At 56.0% G+C, this 22,865-nt stretch overlaps 1 protein-coding gene across 1 annotated transcript in view; it reads right to left on the bottom strand.

Moving 5' to 3' along the window:
- LOC117641138 (homeotic protein proboscipedia) overlaps positions 1-22,865 on the bottom strand; it is a 33,707-nt gene that overhangs the window by 7,042 nt on the left and 3,800 nt on the right. Inside the window, exon 2 of the mRNA XM_034378254.1 lies at positions 5,588-5,599. Within this exon, the coding sequence (XP_034234145.1) occupies positions 5,588-5,599 (12 nt within the window). The remainder of the gene's footprint in view (positions 1-5,587; positions 5,600-22,865) is intronic.

The following is a 22,865-nucleotide window of genomic DNA, read 5'->3' as shown; positions in this document are numbered from 1 at the left end:
TCGCGACTACCCTCCTGCGTCAACCCCACGTCACAAAATATGCACCTCGGAAAGTTGTTCAATTTTTTTCACGACGAAAATAAAATCTTTTTAAAAGAGACACATCGATCTTTTCTGATTTTTTTTTGCAAAGTGGCTCAACTGCAAAAAACACAGAACGTGTCCCGACGGACCAAGCAGTCGGCGCACATCACAATCCATCTTGATGATTTGCGACACAGAATGAAATGAAAGCCATATGATGCCCCCCACCCCCGGCCAGCCCCCGGCGGCCGCTGTGGCCTCGGCTGTGGCCCAGCCTGAATCTGGAACGAATCGTGATGAAATTCCGGAATGAGGTTCGAGATCGGGAAAAGCCAAACCGCAAGTCTGTGGCTGTTTTTCGATCTGGCAAACACCGGGAAAACTGCCCAGCTGGGAAACGTCTATCCCAACACTGTTTAGATTTAGTGCCCACTCAAACTTTGCCGCAAGGTTTCACGCAACAGGTTGTAGGGAGAAAATTTGCCCCTCCATTCACACCTTGATGGACTTTTACTACCTTTAGCGGGCCATAATATTAACAGATCACTAAAACACACGCTCTTTTTCTAAAAAAATAGGAAAACAAGTAATTGAGTTAAAACAAAGCGAAAAGCAAACAGGCACTGTAAAGTTTGCGTCGGCGCGTGCCCTCGCCCATTTACATGAACGCTGCCCGTCCGAATGCCATCCTAGTGATGGTATCACTGCGCATGCCGGGCGCGGTCAACGTTTTAATGCGGGGTTATTATTTTTGAATGGCCAGTGTCCGGTCCAAGGGGCGCCCCCAGCCCTTCCCCTTTCCTCCCGGCAATAGCTCACTCTGCGTGGTCATTTAGAGGGCACAGGCTTTGATGAGTGACGCCAGTGCGGTGCAGAATACACAGCCAATACACTCTTGCTTGACGGAAAAAATAGAACTAATTCGCTGGCCCAAACCAAATTTCGCCTCGATCACCATCAACAGCTTAACTTGATACTCCATGCACTCGCGGGAGTATCAAACGTGACGTCTTTCGTCTCTAAAAAAAGGGAACTGGACATAAAGAAAATAACACGGAGCAACGAAGGAGGAACGAAAAAGACAGGGGGAGGGGGGGGGGACGCTTCGCTTCCTCGACGAATATTATAAAAATGGTTTCTCTGTGGCTTTTAAGTGGGAGGAGCCAGCGGCGCTCAAGACCGCTCTTTTTTCTCCTTTCCTCGGCCGCCGCTCGTCCCTGGCCTTCCTCCTCGCCGTGTTTGCTCGAGGCGGCGCGGCGTCTGGTGGGTGATCCTTGTGAACACGGCGTTCGAATCCCATTCCCGTCCTGGAGCGGCCCGCCTGGGCCCGCCAGCGGAGCCTTCTCCAGCGAGGCGTTCCAGATCGTGACCGAGCTGGGCGCTGCGGGTACTGGTGCAGACAATGAAGTGGCCTTGGGAAAAACGAAGACCCGGCAGGCAAGGGCCCTGCCGCAACCTCCAGCCCAACAAGAGTAACAACAACAACGTCGCCTTGGGCTGCGGAGCGGAGCGGCGGCAGCTCTGCGAAACCGCGCCGTATTTTGTCCCAGGTACAGTCTGCGGGCTTGCGGGGCTTGCTGCAGGGCTAAGGACAAGTCTTGGTGGCGGCGAGACCGCTGTGCTGTGCAGTGTGGCGGCCAGGCCAGGGCCCTGTGGCCAAGGCGGCCGCGGCGCCAGCCCGTCAAGCAGTGGGGTGGGTAATCGCGACATTTCCCCAGGGGTCTAATTCGCGACCTTCCCGGCGAGGCCTATTTAATTTTATGATACACTGCCGTGTGCTCTTTAAGACGAATTTTACACTCCTCTCGGGAAGGTCAACCGTAAGAAGGCACGCTCTAGCCCTGCTGGCTGTTCGCCTGCACTTATATCTCCTCCAATCTCTATCCGCCGACCTTCCTAATTTTTATTTTTTAAGTGTCACTGAGGGCGTTTTCCTTTTTATTTCAAGGAGAACGTAACAAATTAAAATTATCTGGAGGGCGGCACATGTGAGGAAAAGGGCGGGGCGCCGAGCCCTCGGCCCGGAAACGGAAGACTGTCCGTCCGGGGGGACCACTCCGGCCTGGCACTGGCCCGCACCCGGGCGGGAGGCTGCCTGGCTTGGCCTGGCTTCTCGCACTTCCGGTGGCGGCGTTGGCCAGCCTGTCGCAACGCGACCGCCAACCGCTCACCCAGGAGCGGCGCCGCGGAGCAAGCGGCGCTGAGGAGAGATTAAATTTCACAGTCTCTTCGCGCCGACACTCCCTCCCGCATAGGCCTGCATGTGTACGTACTAGCAAACGGTGCACAGTCGACGATGGCACGCCAAACAAGAAAAAAAATCTGGTAAAAAGATCACCACCTGCCAAAAAAATTATCAATTTTTAGGCGTTTTTTGTTACTTTTCGTTTTGGTGGAGCCGCGCCACGCGACCTGCAATGTCAATCTCGTGGATCTCGCACCGGGCACGCCTTTTTTCCCCGTGCCACTAGACCAAAATGGAGATCGAAACACTGTGGGGGCGGCGCGGCGGCACGAACTATACACTGACAGACGGACAAACGCGAACGGGTTGGAGGTGCGGGAAAGGAAATAGGAAGAAGCGGACCCGGCGCGCGGTGTTTACAGAGTATTCTAATACCCCGATGGCGTGCGCGCGGCCAATATATTTTTCCTGGTGCCCCCCTCCCCTCCCCCTTCCCGGGCGGCCGGCCTGCCCTGCCACTCCTTTGCTGCAATTCAACTCCACTTGTATTATTCGCGGAGCGGCCTGCGGGCGACTCGGGCGTCGCGGAGGAGTGTGGGGCCGTGACGGGCCGTGACCCACCACACCGGGAAACAACCGTCCCAAAAGTGGACAAGAACAACCTATCGGTCATTTCGCTCGTTCGCGGCGGCGCCAGGCAGCAGCCCGGACTCGCGGCAATTGCTGCAACTCGCAGCGCCGCCCCCTCTGTCGTCGCATAATTCATTTGCCGGGCTTCTCCACTATTTTGCATCTCAGCTTTTAATTTTTTCCATGTTGTTGTTGGCCGTGGCAGAGGCGTTTCCTTATGGCGACCTCGCGGCCGCACGCTCGGCGGCGCTCGGCGGCGCTCGGCGGCGGGGCAGAAGGGAGACGCGCCTTCCTTTCATTTTCTCTCCTTCTTTTCCTTTTCCTCCGGTTTTCCTCCCCCCCCCCCTTTCCCCGCCTCGGCGCGTCGCCGCCGCCCTCAAGAGCGTCTCCGTCTAGTTGGCATGACCGCGGCGAGCACACTGCAAAACGAGAGGTGAGGAGCGAACCCCCGACGGGTAGGCAACCGAAGGACAGCCGTGCGCCACGGGCCGGCATCTCTGATTACCATTACCATTACGGGCTCGCCTGCACTGCAAAACGAGACGTGGCCGTCCTTCGCCGCGCGCTCCGGCCGAACCGAGAGGAACCGAGCCCGCCGAGCGCAGTTGTGACTCAATTTCTTCGTTTGAATCGGACCGAACTACGTACTGAGAAAATTCACGCAGCAAGTGCACGAGAACACTGCGCACCCCAACTACAGCCCCAACCACACCAACACACACACACACACACACACCATACACACACATTAACATCGGTGGACACGGCCCCGGCCCCACATGATAGTCGAATCGTATGATAATGCGTGTGGGTGGGACTGACCCTTGTCCGCCACGCGTGTGTATAAGAACGTGCTAATAGTGGCGGGGCCGTGGGGTGTCCGGTCGACCCGGCCTGAAGACACTGTCCGCACTCACACACACAGGCACACCCACAGAGTGCAGTCGTGCCGCCCTCCCCCCATATCTTTCTATTCCCCGTCCGATATAACTTTATACATACTCCGCGGGGCGACAAGGGCTGGATTAGACACACGATGGCCGGCCTGCCCCGGCCCCGCCGAGAGACGCAAAGACACGCAGGGAAGGGAATTCATCTCCGTAAAACTCGAGTCTTATCTGCGGCACACATTTGCACGCACGATAAGGGAGGCCGGCCTTAATAAAGGAAATGTCTTTCCGAAAAACATTCTTTCCTGACGGCAATAATGTGCGCGTCGGCCGGCGCTTAATGCAAAGTCCAACCTTCATTTAATTATCTGCGCGGCCCGGCGGCCCTGCGACCCTCTCCCCGGCCCTCTCGGACATCTCTTGAACCCTTCCGTCCCCGCGGCCCGGCCGGCCCGCCCTAGCGCGCCCGCCCCGGCCGGCACACACATGGCGACACCTTCCCTGCCTCTCTGCCTCTCTCCCTTCTCCTCTGTCCCTCTCCCTGGGGCGGCGTGGCTAGGCACGGCTCCCGCAAAAATATCTGCATAAAAAGATAATGCTCATGGCTGTGTAGCACATGCAGGGAATGACGCGCCGACCCTCCTTGAGGCGGCCCTTCGCCGGCCTGGGCCGCCCCGCGCCGCCCCGCCCGAAAGGACCCTTTTCGGAGTGAATCCCTGCTCGTGAAAAAGGGCCCGTTCTGGCAGTGGGGCAGTTTCTGTTGAATTTGGTTATCACGCGCTCCACGCGCAGAGAACTAGACTCGGCGGCCGCCGGCCGCTTATTCTTGCCGTGCGTGCATACAGTCCAACAAAAAAATAAGAAAAACGAGAAAAACGCGCGGGGACAAGAAAAGCGAGGCATCGATGCGCCCTTTTCCCTTTTCCGGTGACTAGACTGTCCTGCCTCCGAAAGGGCAATTCAGACTCGAATTAAAGGCCGCAGAAAGTGCGGAAAGGGCGCGATAATGCTGGCAGTCGAGGGAACTGTTGTGCGGGGGGTGGGGGGAGGTGTCGAGACGCCGTCTGATGCAGAGCAAGCGGGGTGGCAGGCAGGGGGGTCGGGCTCTATAGACTGCCACTGCGCGCACTCCTTGGCCCGCGGCCAGAGACGCCCCCGCAGCCCCACGGGGCCCCACGGGGCCTAGGCCACAGCCACGACGTCGCACGGAAGATACTTCAAAAACTTGAGAGTTTTTCTCTCATTTCTCCAAAGATATATCCCGAATTTCGCCCATTTCTATTTTCTTCCAGCGGGCGGGACGCTGGGACGGTCCACGCTGCAGGTGGCTCACTTCCGGCTATGTATTAATCCTGATCCCCCCCCCGTCTTTTCCCACCACGCAACACGCGGCCATTTATTACACCATAAAGTGCACCAGAATGACGACAAGAATGAACAAGAAGGAAAAAAATGGTGCGTTCTGAAAAGTGACGCTGTCCGGCGTGAATGCTCCACCCGCCTGCTTGACTCAGCAGATTTGGGACCGGCGCGCCCTCCCCTTCCGCTGCCCCCCTTCCCCTTCGCTGCGTGTAACTAACCCACAGCAAAAGCCTCGTCCAAAAATTTCCAGTGGCGCGACAGGCTTTCGACAAACCCTTGGCGCCGGCCTTCCCTGCTCCCTCCTGGAGTCCCATGGGAACCCGGCCGACCCGGGCGACGCGGCCCCTCCGCGCGCAGTCGGCGCGCAGTGACCTCCCCCTGGGAGCGATCGCGACAGGAGGCGCCGCCGAGCCGAGCGCGCCAAGGAAGGCGAAAAATCCCTAGGCGTCCATGGGCGCGGCTCCGGGGCGCAGACGAAACCGTGGGGCCCACTTACCTTTGTTTTTATCTGCAAAGACAGACAGACTCGGGTTAGTGTTCGCAAGTCAAACAAGAAAGCCTGCTTGTAACAAGCTTTTTTTCCACTTCTTCTTGACATTCTATGAGCGTTGCTCAACAGTACAAAGTTCCATTACATTTCTTAATTAATTTGTTACATTAAAATTTGTTGCAATTTTTACTATCAAATGATATTAAACGATTTTAACTCAAATTTATTGTTTGAAACTAAGTTCCCATCATCTCCATTTCCAACAGTTTTTTGGCATTTCTAGATCAAGGTGGTTTAAAACTAAGTTCCAGTGTGCCCCCTTTTTTTTTCGAGCTGTACCCAGCGTCTGTGGCCGCGGCGAGCCACCCAGGGGCTGTGCTGCGTGCACGGTAGCCCGCATAGTAGTCGGTACCAACGTACCAACGGGTGCGTTCATTCGTTGATTCATTCATTCCCCGATTCCATTCATCCAGCCCGTCAATCACGACTCCGGCACGGCCCGGCTGCGGCCCGGCGATGGCGGGAAGGGGCACAAAGCGGCCTTTCTGTCCGGATAAGGCACCGACTGCGGCACCGACTGGTGCACCGACCCACCGGCCGGGCCGTGGGCCGGGCAGAGACACACCGGCAGACACTCGGAACTGGGCGGGATCGGCTTGGGTCGGCCGCAGCAAGCGGCGTCAGAAACTAGAGAAAGAAGCCCGTCTGTCTGTCCATGCCGTGCCGTCCGACGGGCTGCCTGCCTCCGTCCGTCCCCGGTCGGTCAGACCGCCTCATGTCGCTTAGGGCTTGATAAGGTCAGCAACACAGCAGAAATGCCATGAGCACGGGCTGCATAGCAGTGGCAAGGTCCCCAAGACGTTTTTTTTAAAAAAGTCTAAAACTAGAACAGAAGTGGAAGGAAGGCAGACGGGCAGGCTGTGCCAGAGGACGCAGAAAGTGAGTGGGATTTAGCAACGAGTAGCACAGAGTAAAACAACCTTATCAGATGGGAACAGAGGGGAGGGAGAGAGAAGCATTATTATCGGACTTGTTCGGCGACCTCAAGGCTAAACGATGAGACCGTAGGGACCACTGCTTGCCCTCTGCTCCCCCCTCCCCCTCTTCCCTTCTCGGTTAAAATCTGGTATAATGCCACTGCCGCATGGTACGGCTTTAAAGAAAGTCTTGATATTATATAAATTGGAATAATATCCAACAGCGCAGCTTTAATGTAAAAAAAGTTTTATTTCATCTTTTTACAAGTCAGTTGAAGGACTGAGTCGAGTGTTTCTTTTTTCATGAACATGCCGCGGCTATCCTTCAGGATTTTTCCGCATTTTTATTAGCGACCTGACATTTTCAGGGCAGAACCTTTGTCTGTTCCCCAACCAGCACTAATTATGGCATTCTGCAGCATGTTGTTAGACCCAACCCGCCCGGTCCGCCTCATACAAATAAAAATATGCCTTCCAAGTACAGAGGTTGGCAGAATACATAAGGAGGAACCAGTTCCCGGAAACTTGATTTTCAAAGTCCAGGCAGCTGTTTGTTGGAGTACACCGCCGAAGACGCCAGCCGGCCCGATTTGACAGTGTTGTCGCCCTGCACCGGCGTGTTACAGGTGGTCGCACTGCAGCTGGGGAAGACATAAACGTCATCGTAAAAGCAGGGCTCGCCGCGTGGGTGGAATGTTGGGGTGGGAGGGAAAACCGCAAAAAACCAACAGCGTTCGCGAAGAAAAAAAAATCACTTTGTAGGGGACAGGTATGGTATAGCCGATTGAAATCTGACGCTGTAACAGTTATTCCATCGATTCGGTGAACCTCAACAACCGCTGTGCCGTCTCATGGCCCGGCCGGCACCGCTTCCCTCGACATCACCACGCTTTCGGCCTTCCGACTGCCCCGCCTCTGACAAACTACCTGTCAGCTGTTCATACCACTATTTTGTTTCGGCCGCCCCACCCCCACCCCGGCACCGCCCCCTCGTATCCATCACATGATCGCATCTCTTATTTTTTCCTCATTTCCTATGGCTTTTTTTTATTTCTGCCGCGTGCACCGCACGGGTATGTATTGGAGCAAGGTCGGTGCCAATTTACAGAATGGAAAAAAATAGAAAATATAAAAAAGTATGGGAGTATTTTCGGAAAAAGAGGTCGCTCCTCGCAGCGCGATCGGTGGGCGGGATTTCCCTTTAATTAATTCGCGTGTCCAGCCGGTCTCGGCACGGCACGGCCCACCGCGCTGTGGGAGGTCCGTCCCGAACCTCGCGCAGGCCGAGCAGGCCCTGCCGGCCGTGCCCCGCACACGACCCACGTGCGTCTCTTTCCCGATAGAAGGTTCGTGCTCGCTGGAAAAAGCACGCCCACGAGTTTCCGGGAAGGCGTCGCCGGCGAGGTGGTCCTGGAAAAACAACACAACGGCGCCAGGCACGCGTTTGCCAAATCCAGCTGGCCGGGCCGCCGTGCTGTAGTTTGGCCTGAAACCTGTTGGCCCCGAGCAGGCGGCGCGGAGGGGGCGCCGGGATTGGTGGCCGGGGAAGCCGCCGGAGCCCCAAGCCGGTGCCCCCCGCCCCCGGGCCGCCGCCGCGCCGAGCTGGCCGCGTCCTGGTGGGGGCGCGGGCCGCTGGGTGGGGGGCGGGGGCGGGGGCGGCCTGTGCCCGCCAGCCAACGGGCGGCTCGCCGGCCCGGCGGAGCGCGGCACAGCGCTGCCATTGGTCACGGCGCGGCAGCTGTGCAGCCGGCGCGCGCGCACAGCCCGGCGGCGTAGCGGAGCGCGGAGCACAGAGCGTCGCACCGCCAGCGGCCCCTCTGCGCGCCGGGCCGGCCGGGCTCAACGCTCACTCGCGGCGTTGCCAAGCTAGCCGGCGCAGTGTTGCCAAGCTCGCTGTGGGACGGATACATTTCCTCTCGCGTTGCACGTTACCAGGATCGTGAGCAAAAAGGAGCCGAGCCGGCGGCGCACAGGTGCTTCCTCTCCACCGGCCGTCGTCGCCTCGCCGGGCCGCGGTGTTGCTGTTCTAGCTGGCTGCTCCGCGGCGCGAGCCACGAGGCCAGGCATGACACGGGACGTGGGACGGGTCACGAGTCAAATTTCGAAAAACACAGACCAAGGCCCTAGACCATTTGGTGAGAGTAATCTAGAAACAGTGGAAACTTTTGCGGTTACGAAGACACCAAATTGAATAACCATAGCCTAAACCGGTTTTCACAACAAAATATCAAAGAAAGTAAAATGAACGATTGTTTTCGAAACCATTCGAAATGTGATCCAGGCCAGACGACGTCCGCAGGTGGCAGTGACGGCCTGGCCTCTCCAAGGCCTTGCCGGCCCTGCCGAAGGCCCCGCCTGACCCCCGGACGTGCTTTACGGATGACCCCTCGGGATTAGTTCTGTACCGACACCCATTGTTCTTGCTTGTCCAGTCCCTGCGAGACGAAATGATAGAATGAGACCGACGGCGAGAAACGCCCCCGGCAAATAGGCCCTCAGTGTCTCCCCCCCTCCCCCTTCCATTTCCCCTCCGGTCGGGCCGGGCAGCCAAGCCGCGTTGCCAGCTCTCTGTTTCACGCCGTTGACTTACACTGCCCGGCCAATTTCTCCCAACACACGACGGAATCCGGTGATTTCGAAACGATTGTCACTGGCTGTGGCATTGGCGACGCTTCGGCCGCTTCGGCCCTGGCTGGCCGGCGACGCGTTCCCACGATTCATCGTGCCTGGCTTGGCCTGGCTCGGCCCAAAGCTCCAGTTTCGTCAAGGCTTTTCACACAGCAGTGAAGCAAAACTAGGAGGTTGCAGTCGCAATGTCTGTACTGAACGGCTCAATCGCAGTGGATTGTTTCGATCGATCCCATAGGAATAACAACCCAGTCATTACATCTGATCCATTTTTTTGGTGGCTCGTTTTGTGGCGTTTATTAAGGTGAGCCCTTGCGGCCCTTGGGGCCCGTGGCTCGCAGCGGGGCGTCCTTCCCCAGGGTGGCGCCCTTCGGCCCTTTGTCCTAAACCGCCCAATTGATTGCGTAATGGCGTATAAAGTCTCGGCGAGCGTGCCGCCACCCCTCCGGAAGGGTACGGCCGTCTCATTTCGGCACTCAGGAATATTTAGGCTAATTCAGCGAGACTCTTTTGTTTCACCTTATGCTTCAAAAATTCCACAGCCTGTGATACAGCGTGGCCCCGAGATCCAAGACAGCATTGGCTTTTTTTTTACAGAGCTTTTGCACAGTGGCACGCATGGTGAGGGACCCTGGATGACGAGGGAAGGCACGAGGAAGTGAGTGCGAAAGGCTGGCTGGATGTTTATGGAACAGATTCCTCCCGACTTTGGCTCAGTATTGAGAGGGTGCAAAAGGGCTCCACGGCGAAAGGGACAAACTCATGTTTCTTTACATAAATTCTTCCAAAGGGCGCGCTTGGCAGTCGCCGTCGTCGTCGGGCCGGACTGGAGCGGGGCTGGCAGCAACTGCCGGCCAGGCCAGGCTGGCAGACGCGCATTTTTCATCTCGCTTGCTCTTGATGTGCGTGGGCTCCGTACGCCGTGTAAGGCGGGGCGGGCGGGGCGGTCCCGTGACGACCTCCTCGAGACGGCTTCCATCGGCCGGTGGCAGCGAGTTCGAAACCCCATATAGTGTGCTTTCCCGGCAGAGTGCCAACCATTACTCAAGTCACGTATTGAGTATCGTCCAGAACTCAAAACAGTAAACTTCTGACCATCAAAGGCGTGCAGACGTTCCAACATGATCTTGGCCTTGGGTATTTAGTACTGTTACAATGTCGCCAACGAATAGTTTTCCCATTTTGACAAGGTGCTTGATGACAAACTTTTTAAGCGTACTCAGTAAACTCAATTTTTGGTTTGTAGACGAAGTTTTTCTTTTCTAAAATCTCCTTTGGACGGAGAGCTCTCCTTGGACCAGCCTGCTAACCAAATCACCACCCTGTGCAGACTGCCGGCCCAAAGTGATGGCATGGAAAGTCAAATTCGAGAGGCGCCGAGAAAAGTGTCTCTAATATTTCAGAAGAATACTTCAAGTCCAGGGAACGACGGGAAAGGGGGCGGAGTGTCAAACACGCGTGTGGACAAGGCGGGATGACCGCCCCATTTGTAAACCGTCGCCCAGCACTGCTTTATTATTCCGGGAAGAGGAAGCCCCACCCCTTTCCACCAGCAAGAAGGACTTTGCACAAAAGACTGCGTGGAAACCACGGCAAAGCACACGGCAGAATTCGGCCAAAAATCAGCGCACCAAAAACCAAAGCAACAAAAACAACCAACCCCTTTCCACACCGAAATGTGTCTCTTGACGAAAAAATGACGCCTTATGAAAAATATTTGGCCTCAAGGCATCGCATCCCCTCCGCCCTCCCCCGAGGCATTTCCATGTTGACTTCCGAGATTTGTCACGCTGTGATGTCCCCGGCAGCGCTGCCAGCACTGAGGGTGGCGCTGTCATGGCCACGCCGAATATCTCATGTTTAAATTTTATGAAGAAAGGTTGAGAAAAATTGGGTCGCCATAGGTTGTGTGCTGCTGCACTCTGGCGGCGAAAGGCAAAAACGAATGACAGGCATTACCCGACCGGGGCTAGGCCGCATGCATGTATGAGTACTGATGGGGCGTATTTGTTAGGCAGGCAGCCTCCAGGGTCCCGCGTCACTCTGCGGTCCTCCCTTACCTTATCCTTTATGCTCGCGCAGCCATTTCCTACCCTGGCGTCTCTTACAGCCACAATTTTCCCCACAATATTCCTTGGAGCAAAATAAGGCGTTTCACCCTTCACCCCAGCCACACACGCTTGTGCATCATATTCAGTGTTTGTTAAGGAGGGTGAGCTATTTACCTCTTCGGCCAAATTTTCAACAGCTTTCATCACTGCCTTCTTTGGAAAGAAAAAAAAGTCACTCACCTGAAACAGAAACGAGAACCAACATCAAACAGTGGTGACAGGAAACAGCATTGGAACGCTAGTTTTCGCGTGGTCGGTAAGTCTGAGTCCCCGATTTCACAGAGTAGAAGCGTCTGGAAGTCTGACATGAAGAAGCGGCCGAAGACTGAGACTTATTATCGTCGCCTCTGGTCGGTCGTGATGGGGCCATAAAGGCAAATCATCAACACGAAAGTCAACAGGAATCCGCTGCCTCCTGTCATCGCAGCGCCGCCCAGAGGCCGCCCGGCAGCCCAGGCTGGCGATGCAGATAGATGGCTGCGATAGATGGCCGGCGGGGTAGCTGACCACGTCGGGGCCGTTCCCGCCCTCCCTGGGCACCGCTCTATTTGATCACGAGGGCCCCTCCGTGCGGTGAGTGTTTTGGTCGCGGGCGACTCAAGCACATCAACATCAGCCCTCTCCACTCGGGCCGATGGCGGGCCAACTCGCCTCCCAAGTCCACTAAACTCACACATGCCCTCCCACCCCACAACAATTCGCCCACTTTCCCACACAAGTTGGTTCCTCATCGGCCCGGCAGTTCTCTCAATTTCCAGCACGCCCTCCCAGCCTTCTTTTTCGCCACCCCAACTCTCCCCCTCCTCCTCCTTAGTCTGCGAAGGCGTCCGAGACGAGGGACGCGGAAATCCTTTCCTACACGGACTCGGATCGCAGGAGCGGCAAATGCATAGCCTGAGCAGCAATTGCTGCGCACCTGCCTCTGCCGTCCCAGTAATAAATGCACCGCTGAGCAAAAATAACCGTGACGTGCGCATGCGCCGGTGCATCACTCACCGAACAACGATTCCTGAACTCATTTCAATATTCGCGCAGGGGCCTCTTTCTCTCTTTCCCCTGTCGGCATAACGGACTTGGCGTTCGAGTTGAGGCGTTTTCATCCGATCCGGAATGACATTCTTGCGTAAGATGTTGAGCGCCGGCTGACGGCCCGCCGGGGGGAGTGTGGGGCCGGCGTGGGCTGGAGGGCGGGGAGGGAGGGAGGGGAGAGGGGAAGGGGAGGGGGAGGAGAGCCGTCATTAATCAAAGGACGCCCCAGCGGGGAAGGACGGTGCCAATGAGTCGTCATCCAAGGGAGCGAGACTCCGCACAGTGGCCGGCCGGCCCTACGGCCCTCGGACGGCCCTTGCACGGCCCTTGCCCCCGAGGCACCGCAAGGCAGCCAGTCCTACAGAGGGCCCGCAGCCGACTCAGTTTCTAAGGGACGACTTACGAAAGTAAATCGGTGAGGGTCCCTTCAGAGTGCCACCCGAAGCAGTTCCGAGGCACCAAACGTGAGACAACTGGCCGGAGTCTCCCACTACAGCTTCAAAACAGAAACAGTCTGGGTGCCTTTTGGAGCCTGACATGGTCCGTGGTAGATAAGCAGCACGCCGACAGATGGGAAACACATCAGCTGGCTGGAGCTTCGCACATTAAAAATAATAACGTATTCTTCCAAATCTTGTGTGCCCCACCCCCGAAAACGCACCCGAAGCGGTAAAAAGTTGGTGGGGATGTTACCCCTATTACATTACGGCTACTCCAGTCCGCCCGCTTGTCAGCACCGACACTGCGTGCTGCTGCCGCTGCTGTTGACGCCGTGTCACGCGAACGGGTCATTTGCGTCACAAAAGCGCGGACAAACTGAAAACTGACGCCTTACATGTTGTGCAAAGGTGTGTGTGGATCATAGATCACGAAGTAGGCTGCGTGATCTCCTGAATTACTTTTTGAAAAACATTTTTTGAGGTCGGAATAAAAGAGAGACAGAAAAAAATAGTGAGGAAAACTTTTGAAACCTCCCAAAAAATGAAAAATAAACGCGAGCTTTTTTTTAGCGACGTCTTCTATCAGATACAGAAAATTATAAAACTTTATACGGAACCATTCCAGGTGTTTTTTCTTTGGCCCCTCTGCTTCTTTCCAGTGTCCTTCCATTTTGCTCGAGGCGTGCCCGAGGCGCGCCCGAGGCGCGGTGCCTCCCGACAATCCTTTCCACTCCGCACAGGGAAGGCTGGGCCCGCCCGGCCGGCCGATGCGTGGGCCTATGCGTGCCCGCCGGCAATGAGCCCGTCGGGCCCGGCCGGCACGCCGCGGCATGGCTGGCGTGGCCCGGCACGGACCCCACTGCTTAAAACAGTTTCATTTTGAAAACAAAATGGCGCCCGGTCGGTATTATATACGCCGCGGCTGAATGCGCCCCCGATTTTATCTGTTGTTCGCTTCTCCCCTCTGCGGCCCCTTCTCCTGTCGACAGATCTGATTGGCCCGTCCAGCTCGCGTGTCTCGCGCTACACCGCCTTTGGCACCTGCCTGCTTTTTGTTTCGGCCAGTCCGCGTGGCTCGACACGTGGAAAAACAAATGTCGCACAACCCGCCGGCCTACGTCAGCCATGAACTTAGTTTTTTCTTTGTTTTTTGCTAGGCCCGATTATAGGCGGGGTGTGATACCGGCACAACTTCTTCGCACGGTACCCCCTCCCCCCACTTCCTGCAATTATTCTTGCGCCGGCCAAAGAACACCACCTCCCGGCGTATCTTGATCCTGCGCTGCATGGGCGGGCGTGGCGGGGCGCGGCGGGGCTAGCTCGGACCACGGCGCCACTACACAGCGAAAAAAAAGGCGGAGAAGGAAACGGCGGCGAGAGGGAAAAAACTATGTGCACGATTAAAAACGCGGCTCTACCGGCGGAAACCTGGGACGTGCGCCGCGTGCACTGGGTGGTGCAGACGCAATGTAAGCCAAAGCGGCCGGGTCTCTGGGGAACGGGGAAACGGGGAAGGGAAAATCGGAGCTACGCCCTGCGTCGTCCAGGGTCGCCCGGCACTGGCCGGACCTGTCCTTGGCAGATGGATGGCCAGACACACTCCCTCAAGGCTTTGGAACAGACACCCCGGCGCCGAAACCCCTGTCTCATCCCGTTTCCAACTGCGATTCTTCGACCCTGCACCCGAATCAATAAGGATAGATCGCAAACATTCAAATCACGCTGAAGAAAAGAAAAAAAAATACAGCCTTATGGGTGGTGGCCAGACGGAAGCTTGTGGTTGGATTAAGAAAATTTGTGCCCCAACAATGTTCGCTGACCGGACGACCTTCACCGACCACCGGCCCCTTGACCTTGGGACATAATTTGAATTTCTTTTGCATTACAAATATGCACTCCCATCCTAAAATCACGACAGGAACGTACACCAATGATATTTTAAAAACTATACATACATTTGCCTTTTGAATCACGACCAGTCAACGAAAGGAACGGCAAACAAGCCGCCAGCCAAAACTCCACAGGACAAACTTGCAACTCAGAGCCGAGGGACAGGGGCACTCACACGCGTGGTGTGTGGGTGCGCAAGCCCCGCGAGGAAACAAAAATTGCCTTGATTAAATTAGAACGCAAGCCGGCCGCGGCGAGCCGCGACTCGCAGGTATCGCTGGAGGCACGGCGCGCCAGGGGACGCGAGGGAAAGGGGAGGGGGGCGGCTGTTCCAGCATGGCGCGATCCACTGCTAATGTCGAAATAATAACACGGTTGAGACACCCGCCGCGACGCGCCGCCCCACCACGGCCCCTCTCGCGGGTAAGCCCCCTCCTCCCCCCTTCCGCACCCTCCCTTTCGGTTTCCAATGTAAAGCAGATGGGTGAGGTGTGGCACGACATGTGCCGCGGGGGGTGCACTCGGATGAAAACAAAACGGAAACAAAAACCCGCGCGTCACAAATTAAAATGGAAGAAATGTCGCCGTCGTCGATTTTTGGAACGCGACTTTCGTTTTGCAGTGCACCGTTAGCGCTCTTTGCCTATGTTGTCTACGGCGTATTGAGACGTGCACCGCTTGTCCGGATGGGAGTGCAGTGATCATCCACGCCGAGCAACGCGCGGATGCAGCCGCTCCTCAAAGGCCGGCCGAGGTGGCAAAGAAATGAGGAATCAAACGCCTCATAAATTACGACAACAGGCCGGAAAATCCGGAATTCGGTCAGCAGCGCCGCCGCGCGCCCCCCGCGGCCAACGAGCCACCCCGTGCGGCCCAGTGTGGCCCCGCAAGCAGCCGAAGCCAATGCCGCTGTGTGTCAGCGCCCCAACGAGGCCGCCCCGCCAGCGCTGCGGGGGACCACCACCACGCCCGCCACTCCACACGGGGGCCTAATAGGCCACTGTGGGAACCGGCGGTCAAACGGGCCCGTTTAGCATTAATTAGAACCAAATCGGCAGCCTTTCGCTACGTCAGGCACTAATGCTTTTTCTTTGAAAGAGCGTTGTTTCCTAGTCACTCTTTACCTTGGCCTTGGTTCGACGCGAGCGGCAAAAATCAAAACACTTTGAATATTTGAAACTGGAAGGGGCACACTGCCAAACAAAGTCATCCAAGTTCACCCCAAGCTCAGCCCCACGATAATTATAAAAATATGGCGAGTAGAAAGGAAGACGATACCCTTTCGGGGTGAAATTAAGTGTGTTTGCCTGCCCTCTCCCACCTCGCCCCCACTGTTGACATTTTTTTTTAGGGGGTTCGTGGTGCGTGCGCATGTGTGCATGAGCGCGTGTCTTTATCAGGAGCGGAATAGAAAGGGATGTATAGGGGCGTAAAAGGTGTGTGTGTGTGTGTGTGTGCGTGTGTGTGTACTTGAGGTTGACTCGCCGCCAAGTGGGGCATTCGGAAGCCCTCCCCTCTATATAAAACGCACGGCAAGACGCCCCCCCCCCCCCGGGCGCCTCCTCTGACGCCCTCCAACGCCCAGCGTCACGCGTCGGCGTGTCCTCGGGTGTGTGACACGGCTCGGCTGCGCGCACACACACACACACACACACACACACCTACCACTACAGCTCTCATTAATTAGTTTTTAGGCCCACAGCGTGCACAGTATAGCCGTGCGCCGGGCGGAGGGGAGCAGAGAGCGGTGTTCCAGCACGGTCGGCTCGGCCGGAGGACCGGCGTACGATACCCTTCCACGTTTGGGGTGGAAAATCGAACCAACGAAAATCAAAGGCCAAAGTCAGAGGCTCCCATGACTGGACATCCACGACACGGCTTTTCCGACTCACAAAACAATCTGACGGTGTCACCGTTCGCGCGCGGCGTCTATCCAACGAGGGCGTTATTGGCAGGCAGCACTAAGACGTTATTCGCCAACAACAACAATGCGGCAACAACAGTGCGCTGTCTGGGCATAGTGCGCCCGGAGCAGCGCATCCGTCTCTGTCACACACCTGCCCTGCCCACTGCCCCTCCCATTAGTCTCTCTTCATCTTACTGCTCCACCTCCGGTGCACCTTCCCGCCGCCCGGGCCGCGCCGGGCCGGCCTTCCCTCCGAGCGGCTCGGGGGTGACCGGCCGGCACAGCCGGGCGGCGGGCAGGAGGGCACGGCCTTCGGGCCCCGCAGGCCCTTCAGGCACGCCCTGCACTGATAGAGAGAGGACGCGTGTCCACAACGGGGCAAGTTGGAGCCGTTCGGCACTTAGTTTGGGCAGGGTGGTGTCACACTGCGGAGCGACTACTATACAGCGTGCATGTCTCGAAGCAAGTCACGGGCACTCGAAAAAAATTTCATTGATTGATTTTTTTTTGTCACGACAATGATTGCTTCGCTTTCACAACTGCAAATTAGCTAGAACAAAATTTTAACATGTTTTAAAATCTGCGAACGACAGAAGTGGGTGGACTAACTTTCTTCCGCAAGCGTGTACTCTAGTTTCTAAAGCACTGGTACAAAGCTAAAAGCAGCTGCCATGGGGTTCTGGGCACAAACCTCTGCAGAGAATGCCATAGAGTAAGCCCTCACTGCAGTGCGCAATTTTGACATTCGATCCATTTGGCAAGTGTCCCTGTCAGTCCCCTTCTTCGTGCGGCCCGTGCGAGACTCGGCCACCTGTGCCGCGCGGACGTTGTGGACGTCCGTGGACTCGCGACGCGTGTGCCTCTATTATGCACCGCACCGCACGGCCGTGGCGTCACGGAGTCACGGGCCGCCACTCACCTGTTGCGCGCAGGAATATTTTGCACGCAAGGGGAGGGCGGGCAAGCACCCTCGGGGAGTGGCGTCCTGCCGAGCAGCCCCGGGGCGCCTTGTAAGCCAGTCCGATTAATTATTGGGACAATGGGGGCAGCCACCCACGCACATCGGCGCACACACACATTCAGGGAACCTGGTGAAAGGCAGCCTGCCTCCGCCCGAGCCGCGTACGCTTGCCCATACTTCGTGCATGTGCATCGGGTTGGGCTATGCACAATGAATTTTCCGATCCGAAGCCCAGCTGAATTTCATGTAGCCCCCGAAAAGACAAGGGAGACACAGCGAAAAGTCTGCTGGATCCCCGACACTGTCGTCGCGTTTGGCGCTCCGTTTTCAAACTCGGTGCCGCCGGCTTCCGTTGCATGCTGATATCCATCTCCTCGAATGCGACTGGGCGCGTTTTGTTTCGTTTTGTTTTTTCTACATGAGTAATGGACGTTGTCCGTCACGTGTGCGACTGACAGACAGGACTGGCGAGGCCCGGCCGCACCGACTCGCCCGGCCCCGGCACACTGCATGCTATCCAAATTCCGGATTTTAGTTTTCATTTTTGATTTTAGATGGATCCATGCATCAGCATAATGACTCACAAAAAAAGGAGAGACCAAACTTTCGAAACCAGAGCTTTTAAAATTATTACATAAAAGAAACAAAATTAAAAGTTTTAAAAAATTTAACAGGGTTTTCAAATTGGCCATAGTGTTTGTTTTTGTTCCCTATAGTGGCTGAGGTAAACAAAGAGTGTCCTGAAGGTCATCCAGTCAGCTACACGACGCTTCAGGGAGCAAGAACAATCCAGCTCCTAATTGTTGCTGTGTCCTGGCCGCCCCGCGCCCGGCTCCGTCTCGTACTTTTTTCAATGCATTTGTTTTCCGCTTCCGCGGTGCCCTCCTTCAGACCAGCCCGGTCGAGCCTGGTGGCGCGCCGAGGCGTTTACAAATTTGACGATTTTGGTGCTGTTCTTCACGCGGGAACAAATTGGCCACGAAACGCTGAAATTGGTACAGCTTGGTGACCTTGATTCTCAGCCGGGACAAGTGGCGTGGCAGAACGAAAGAGGAAGAGAGGGGGGAGGGGGAAAGATCTATGGGTTCGGGAGAGCCCCGTTGAGCTTAGAGATTACCCTCCTGGCTATCTCTAATTTTGTCCCCCTCTCCTGGATGGAATCGTTTTGGATTTCGTGCCCCTGCAGCGGCCGGCGTTGTCCCCTGCACTCTTTCATGGAAGGCCACCCACCGGGCCTGGGCTCTTTCCACGTTAAAGTTGGGAGTGCTTATTTTCGATAGCTGACCACACAGTCCAAACTAAACAAGAGAACTTCCTCGTGATTTAGATCAGCTCTTGCCAGGTCGTGCCAAGGAATGCAAACGGTAGCCCGATTTTCCGTCCCTGTCGGACGCGTGTACATCCGGCTTCATGGGACAGCATCCGACCTGGTACCATAGTAACGTTTTAGGGGATCTACTAAAAAATTCGTACAGTCATGTTGGACGAGCATGACGGCAGGCTTACCAGAAACAACAATCTCGGTACCATAAAGCACGTGCCTCCGTGTTCGTCCATTCAGTCGTTCATTCATTCACCCATTCCGTCGCCCGGTCGCACGTTCATTCGGTTCGCGGGTCTTTTTTTTGGCGTGAACGGCACATGGCATGCGCACCGCATCACGCGACACATTGAGATTCCCATTTAGGAATATGCAAACACCCGTCATCCATTCGCAAAATCACGGGAAATTCCCCATAGCCCCGCCAAAGTGCCTCCTTCCCCGGCCTCTGCGTCCCACGGCGACATTTGCATACATCAGCACCGTCATATCGTGCCGTCCGTTTAACCTTGTCCGGACGAGTATACACAATACGGGAAATTGAGCGCTCCTTCTCCGCTTCCCATGGCACCGCGTTTTCGCCGTGCCGCGCGCTGCTGTGCTGGGGGAGGTTTCTCGCGGCGGCACGGGGCAGGCCGCGTGGGGCTGCCTGGGGTGCCCCCTCCCCGCTCCTTTTTCAACCATCTCTCCTGTCACGGTGGGAAAAGCGTGATGTGGCAACATTTTCGCGCCGGGGCGTCTAACCGGATGTACTTATCACCACACTGAGAATATAGCGTGGTTTATGGACGGGCCCGGCGAGCGGGGAGAGAGAGAGAGGGGAGGGGGGACTGACACGATCACTGTGACGGGCGAAGGGAAAAAAGGTGCGAGGGGCGGAGGGGAGGAAAATAAGGGCGGTGACGCAGCACTAAGCGTTATTGCCGGCTGTCTTACGCAGCCAGAGGTACACACATCCCCGCGAGAGACTGCTAAATGCAGTCATTATCATATTTTATGACAAACACTCTCGACGGCTAGCAATAGGTGCCGTGCTGCAGCTGGTGCTGCGGGTGTTCACCCGACCTCAAGGGTGTGCTTAACGCGCCATAAACGTTGTGCTCTTCAAATTTAATCAAATGCCCTCCTGTGAGTCGAAAAGTTTTGAACGAGCTGAGTTTCCCCTACGACTTCTGTCCCAATTCCCTTGGCATTGACCCGGCATGCCGGATATTGGACGTCGCACCGCGTCGCGGACTAGTCGCCGCGTGTATCGACCAGCCATTTCCCGCCCTTTTTTCGCGCTTTCCGGCGACATGGAACGTGCCTATTGGGCGGGAATATCTCACTGCGCTATTAGATTTGAATTAACGAAGAGTCGTGGAGGAGGACGGAGAGACCGCAAAGGAATTGGAATAAAAAAGAGAGATAGAGAGGAAAGAAAGGGAGAAGGAGATTGCCAGAGATATTTCAGGTCTCTTGGTCTGCTTCCAGTCGACTGCAGTGGCGGCAGTGGCGCGCGGGCCGGCGCGGGCACGTTCCTTCCGGAGTTACCCCTCGTGCCCCGCACCCCCCGCACCTACCTAACGACACATTAAATATCTGTATATTTACAGGTTTCGAAGGCGGCGCCAAGGAGGGCGCCATTGAACGGCTTTGATAAGAGCCACGAATGGGAGAGAGGGGGTAGAAGCTCTAAGCAAGGGGGGGACAGGTTTCATTTTTCGCAATTGGTACTGCTGCATGTCGCATGTCAGATCCGAAAGAAAATATAATGTTTTTAACACAGGAAACCAGGACCCCCCCCCAACAAAAAAAGCCGTATGTACATTAAGTCTAGTTAAAATTGATAGAATCCCATCTTGGATATTGTCGATAGTTAAATGTCGAAGTCCTTTAATTATTTTTCTAGCAGAGATTTTAGGTGCTTTAGAGGGCGCCAAGTCCGCACCGCGTAGTTGCGGCCCTCGCCGGCAGGGTGCAGCACTGCAGACAGTAAGTCAAGCTTGGCGGTGAATGCTGGCTGGCGTGCACAATGTGGGCGATGAGAAGCTGCGGAACGGATTTGGGCCAAATGATGTTTTAAACATGTGGCTCGCGCCTCCCCTCCAAACGGTCCACGCGATGCTAATTTCGATAGCGAGGCAGCCGTGTCAGGTGGAGGGGAGCGACCCGCGATCAGATAGGGGGTGGCGTGGCCGAAATCCCGTGTCAATACACGTCCCCCGGGGGTCGCAAACGCGGCCCCACGCATAGCAACCGCCGTGTGAAACAATCGCCATGCACTCTCAGACGAATATTCAAAACAATTCTAGGAGGAACGGAAGCAGGCTAACCAACCCATCTTTCACAGCTCAACAACTCAATATTTGCTCCAAATAATTGGTAGTTTTCCCCGCGTTTCCGACTGGCGGTAATGGTCGTGAGGAGGACCGCAAGGACACGGCCCGCCCCTCCGCCCCTGCGGCAGGCCGCCCAGGCCAAGGCCCAGGCCGGCGGGCCCACACTTTGGCGGTCGAGCTGTCGCCCTGCAGCCCAGTGCCTCACTTTTTGCCGGCGACGAAGGGTGGGTGGTTAGTGGACAAGCCTGGCCAGGCCGAAGGCCCTGGGGTCCGTCCGAAGGGCCGGAGGGCCGACCCCGAGGCCGGACCCCTAAGGACCGACCGGGAGGGCCGCCGGGCCGCCCCGACGGACGGCGGGTCGGCGGGGCAGGGCAGGACAGGGCGGCGCCTTGCACAGGGTCAATCCATTACCTCGCTTTGGCCGGCCGCCCCGCCTGGATACAACTGTGTCCGCCGTATTAGTAGCGTCTTCCAGCAAACAATTCATATCGAACGCGGCATAGAGCTACGCCAAACAACTAATTGACGACCAAAAAAAATGATTACAAACTGAAACTTACAGTACAAAATTCTCAAAAATTCTTCTGAATGTACGCTTATTTAAAATTCTGACAAAATATTTCAACTTGCCATCCCCTAATAAAGTTCACGCGTTCAAAGAAAATTTCTTGTCGGGCGAGAAGGTGACACACAGGTCGCCCCGCAGGGCCGCTCCACACCGCTGTCACTGCACTCTCCTCCACTCTCGTCGGCCGGACTCGGCTGGACGCTACGGCGGGCCGCTCGGCGGCTCGGTGCAGGGACCCGCAGGGACGCACAAACGAACCCTATTAGCAGGAGTAAGGCGCACTTTGTTTGCCCAAATAGCCGTCCATTTTTCACGCAGGTGTATATGAGGCGCCGCTGTGAGGGGCGTGGCGCGGCGTGGCAGGGGCGGCGGGGCCCCCCGTGGGGTGCCTGCACCTGCCGGCGGGGCGGCAGGGCCCTGCAGGGGTGGGCCGGCGAGCCTCGGCCGGGAGTGACTGAGCGGACGGCCGCCGCGTTTCATCAATATTTGCTAAAGCCGGCCAGGCTGTGCGTAGCTCGCGTTTATTCAGATTATTGATTGCGCTTTCGTTTTCGATATGCGTCGCCAGCAGGGGACAAATATAGTTGGGACATACGATTGGTACCGTGCTACAAACTAATGCAGAACCGATGGCCAATAAATATATAAATCTGTCACTGCACGTGTAGTTAATGTTTTAACCAATTGAATTAATTTTTCACTCGAGGGAAACTAGTAAAAAACGCAATGCAAGAAATTTGAATTTTTTTTGGTCTTTAAAGCCACACACTCGACTGACCCAAAATTTCTCATGATGACACCCTTGGAGGCTTTCTTTAAACGGCGGCATGGTTCGCAGAAGCGGCACGCTGGGTTCGGCTGGTTCAGCGCGCCCTTTCCCTAAATGATGGCCGTAGTGATCTGTCAAGGGCACGGAGTGGCGCGGAGTGGCGCGGCGACGGAGGCTGCTGACAGCTCCGTGTTAATGACACGAGTAGAGTTACCTCCAGTGTGTGGTCCGCTGGCACCGCTCCCAACTGGTACACTTTGACTACCTTCATGATTAGAAACATTTTCCTAAAAAAATTCTAGGTGTACTAAATTATTTTTAAAAATTTCTTTTTGAAAAAAAATTAATATTTTAAAGTGGAAT

The sequence above is a fragment of the Thrips palmi genome, unplaced genomic scaffold (assembly GCF_012932325.1).
Source record: "Thrips palmi isolate BJ-2018 unplaced genomic scaffold, TpBJ-2018v1 HiC_scaffold_15, whole genome shotgun sequence".
Classification (NCBI taxonomy): domain Eukaryota; kingdom Metazoa; phylum Arthropoda; class Insecta; order Thysanoptera; family Thripidae; genus Thrips; species Thrips palmi.
Note: the sequence above shows the minus strand (reverse complement) of the source record. Positions and strands in the feature narration are given on the sequence as shown.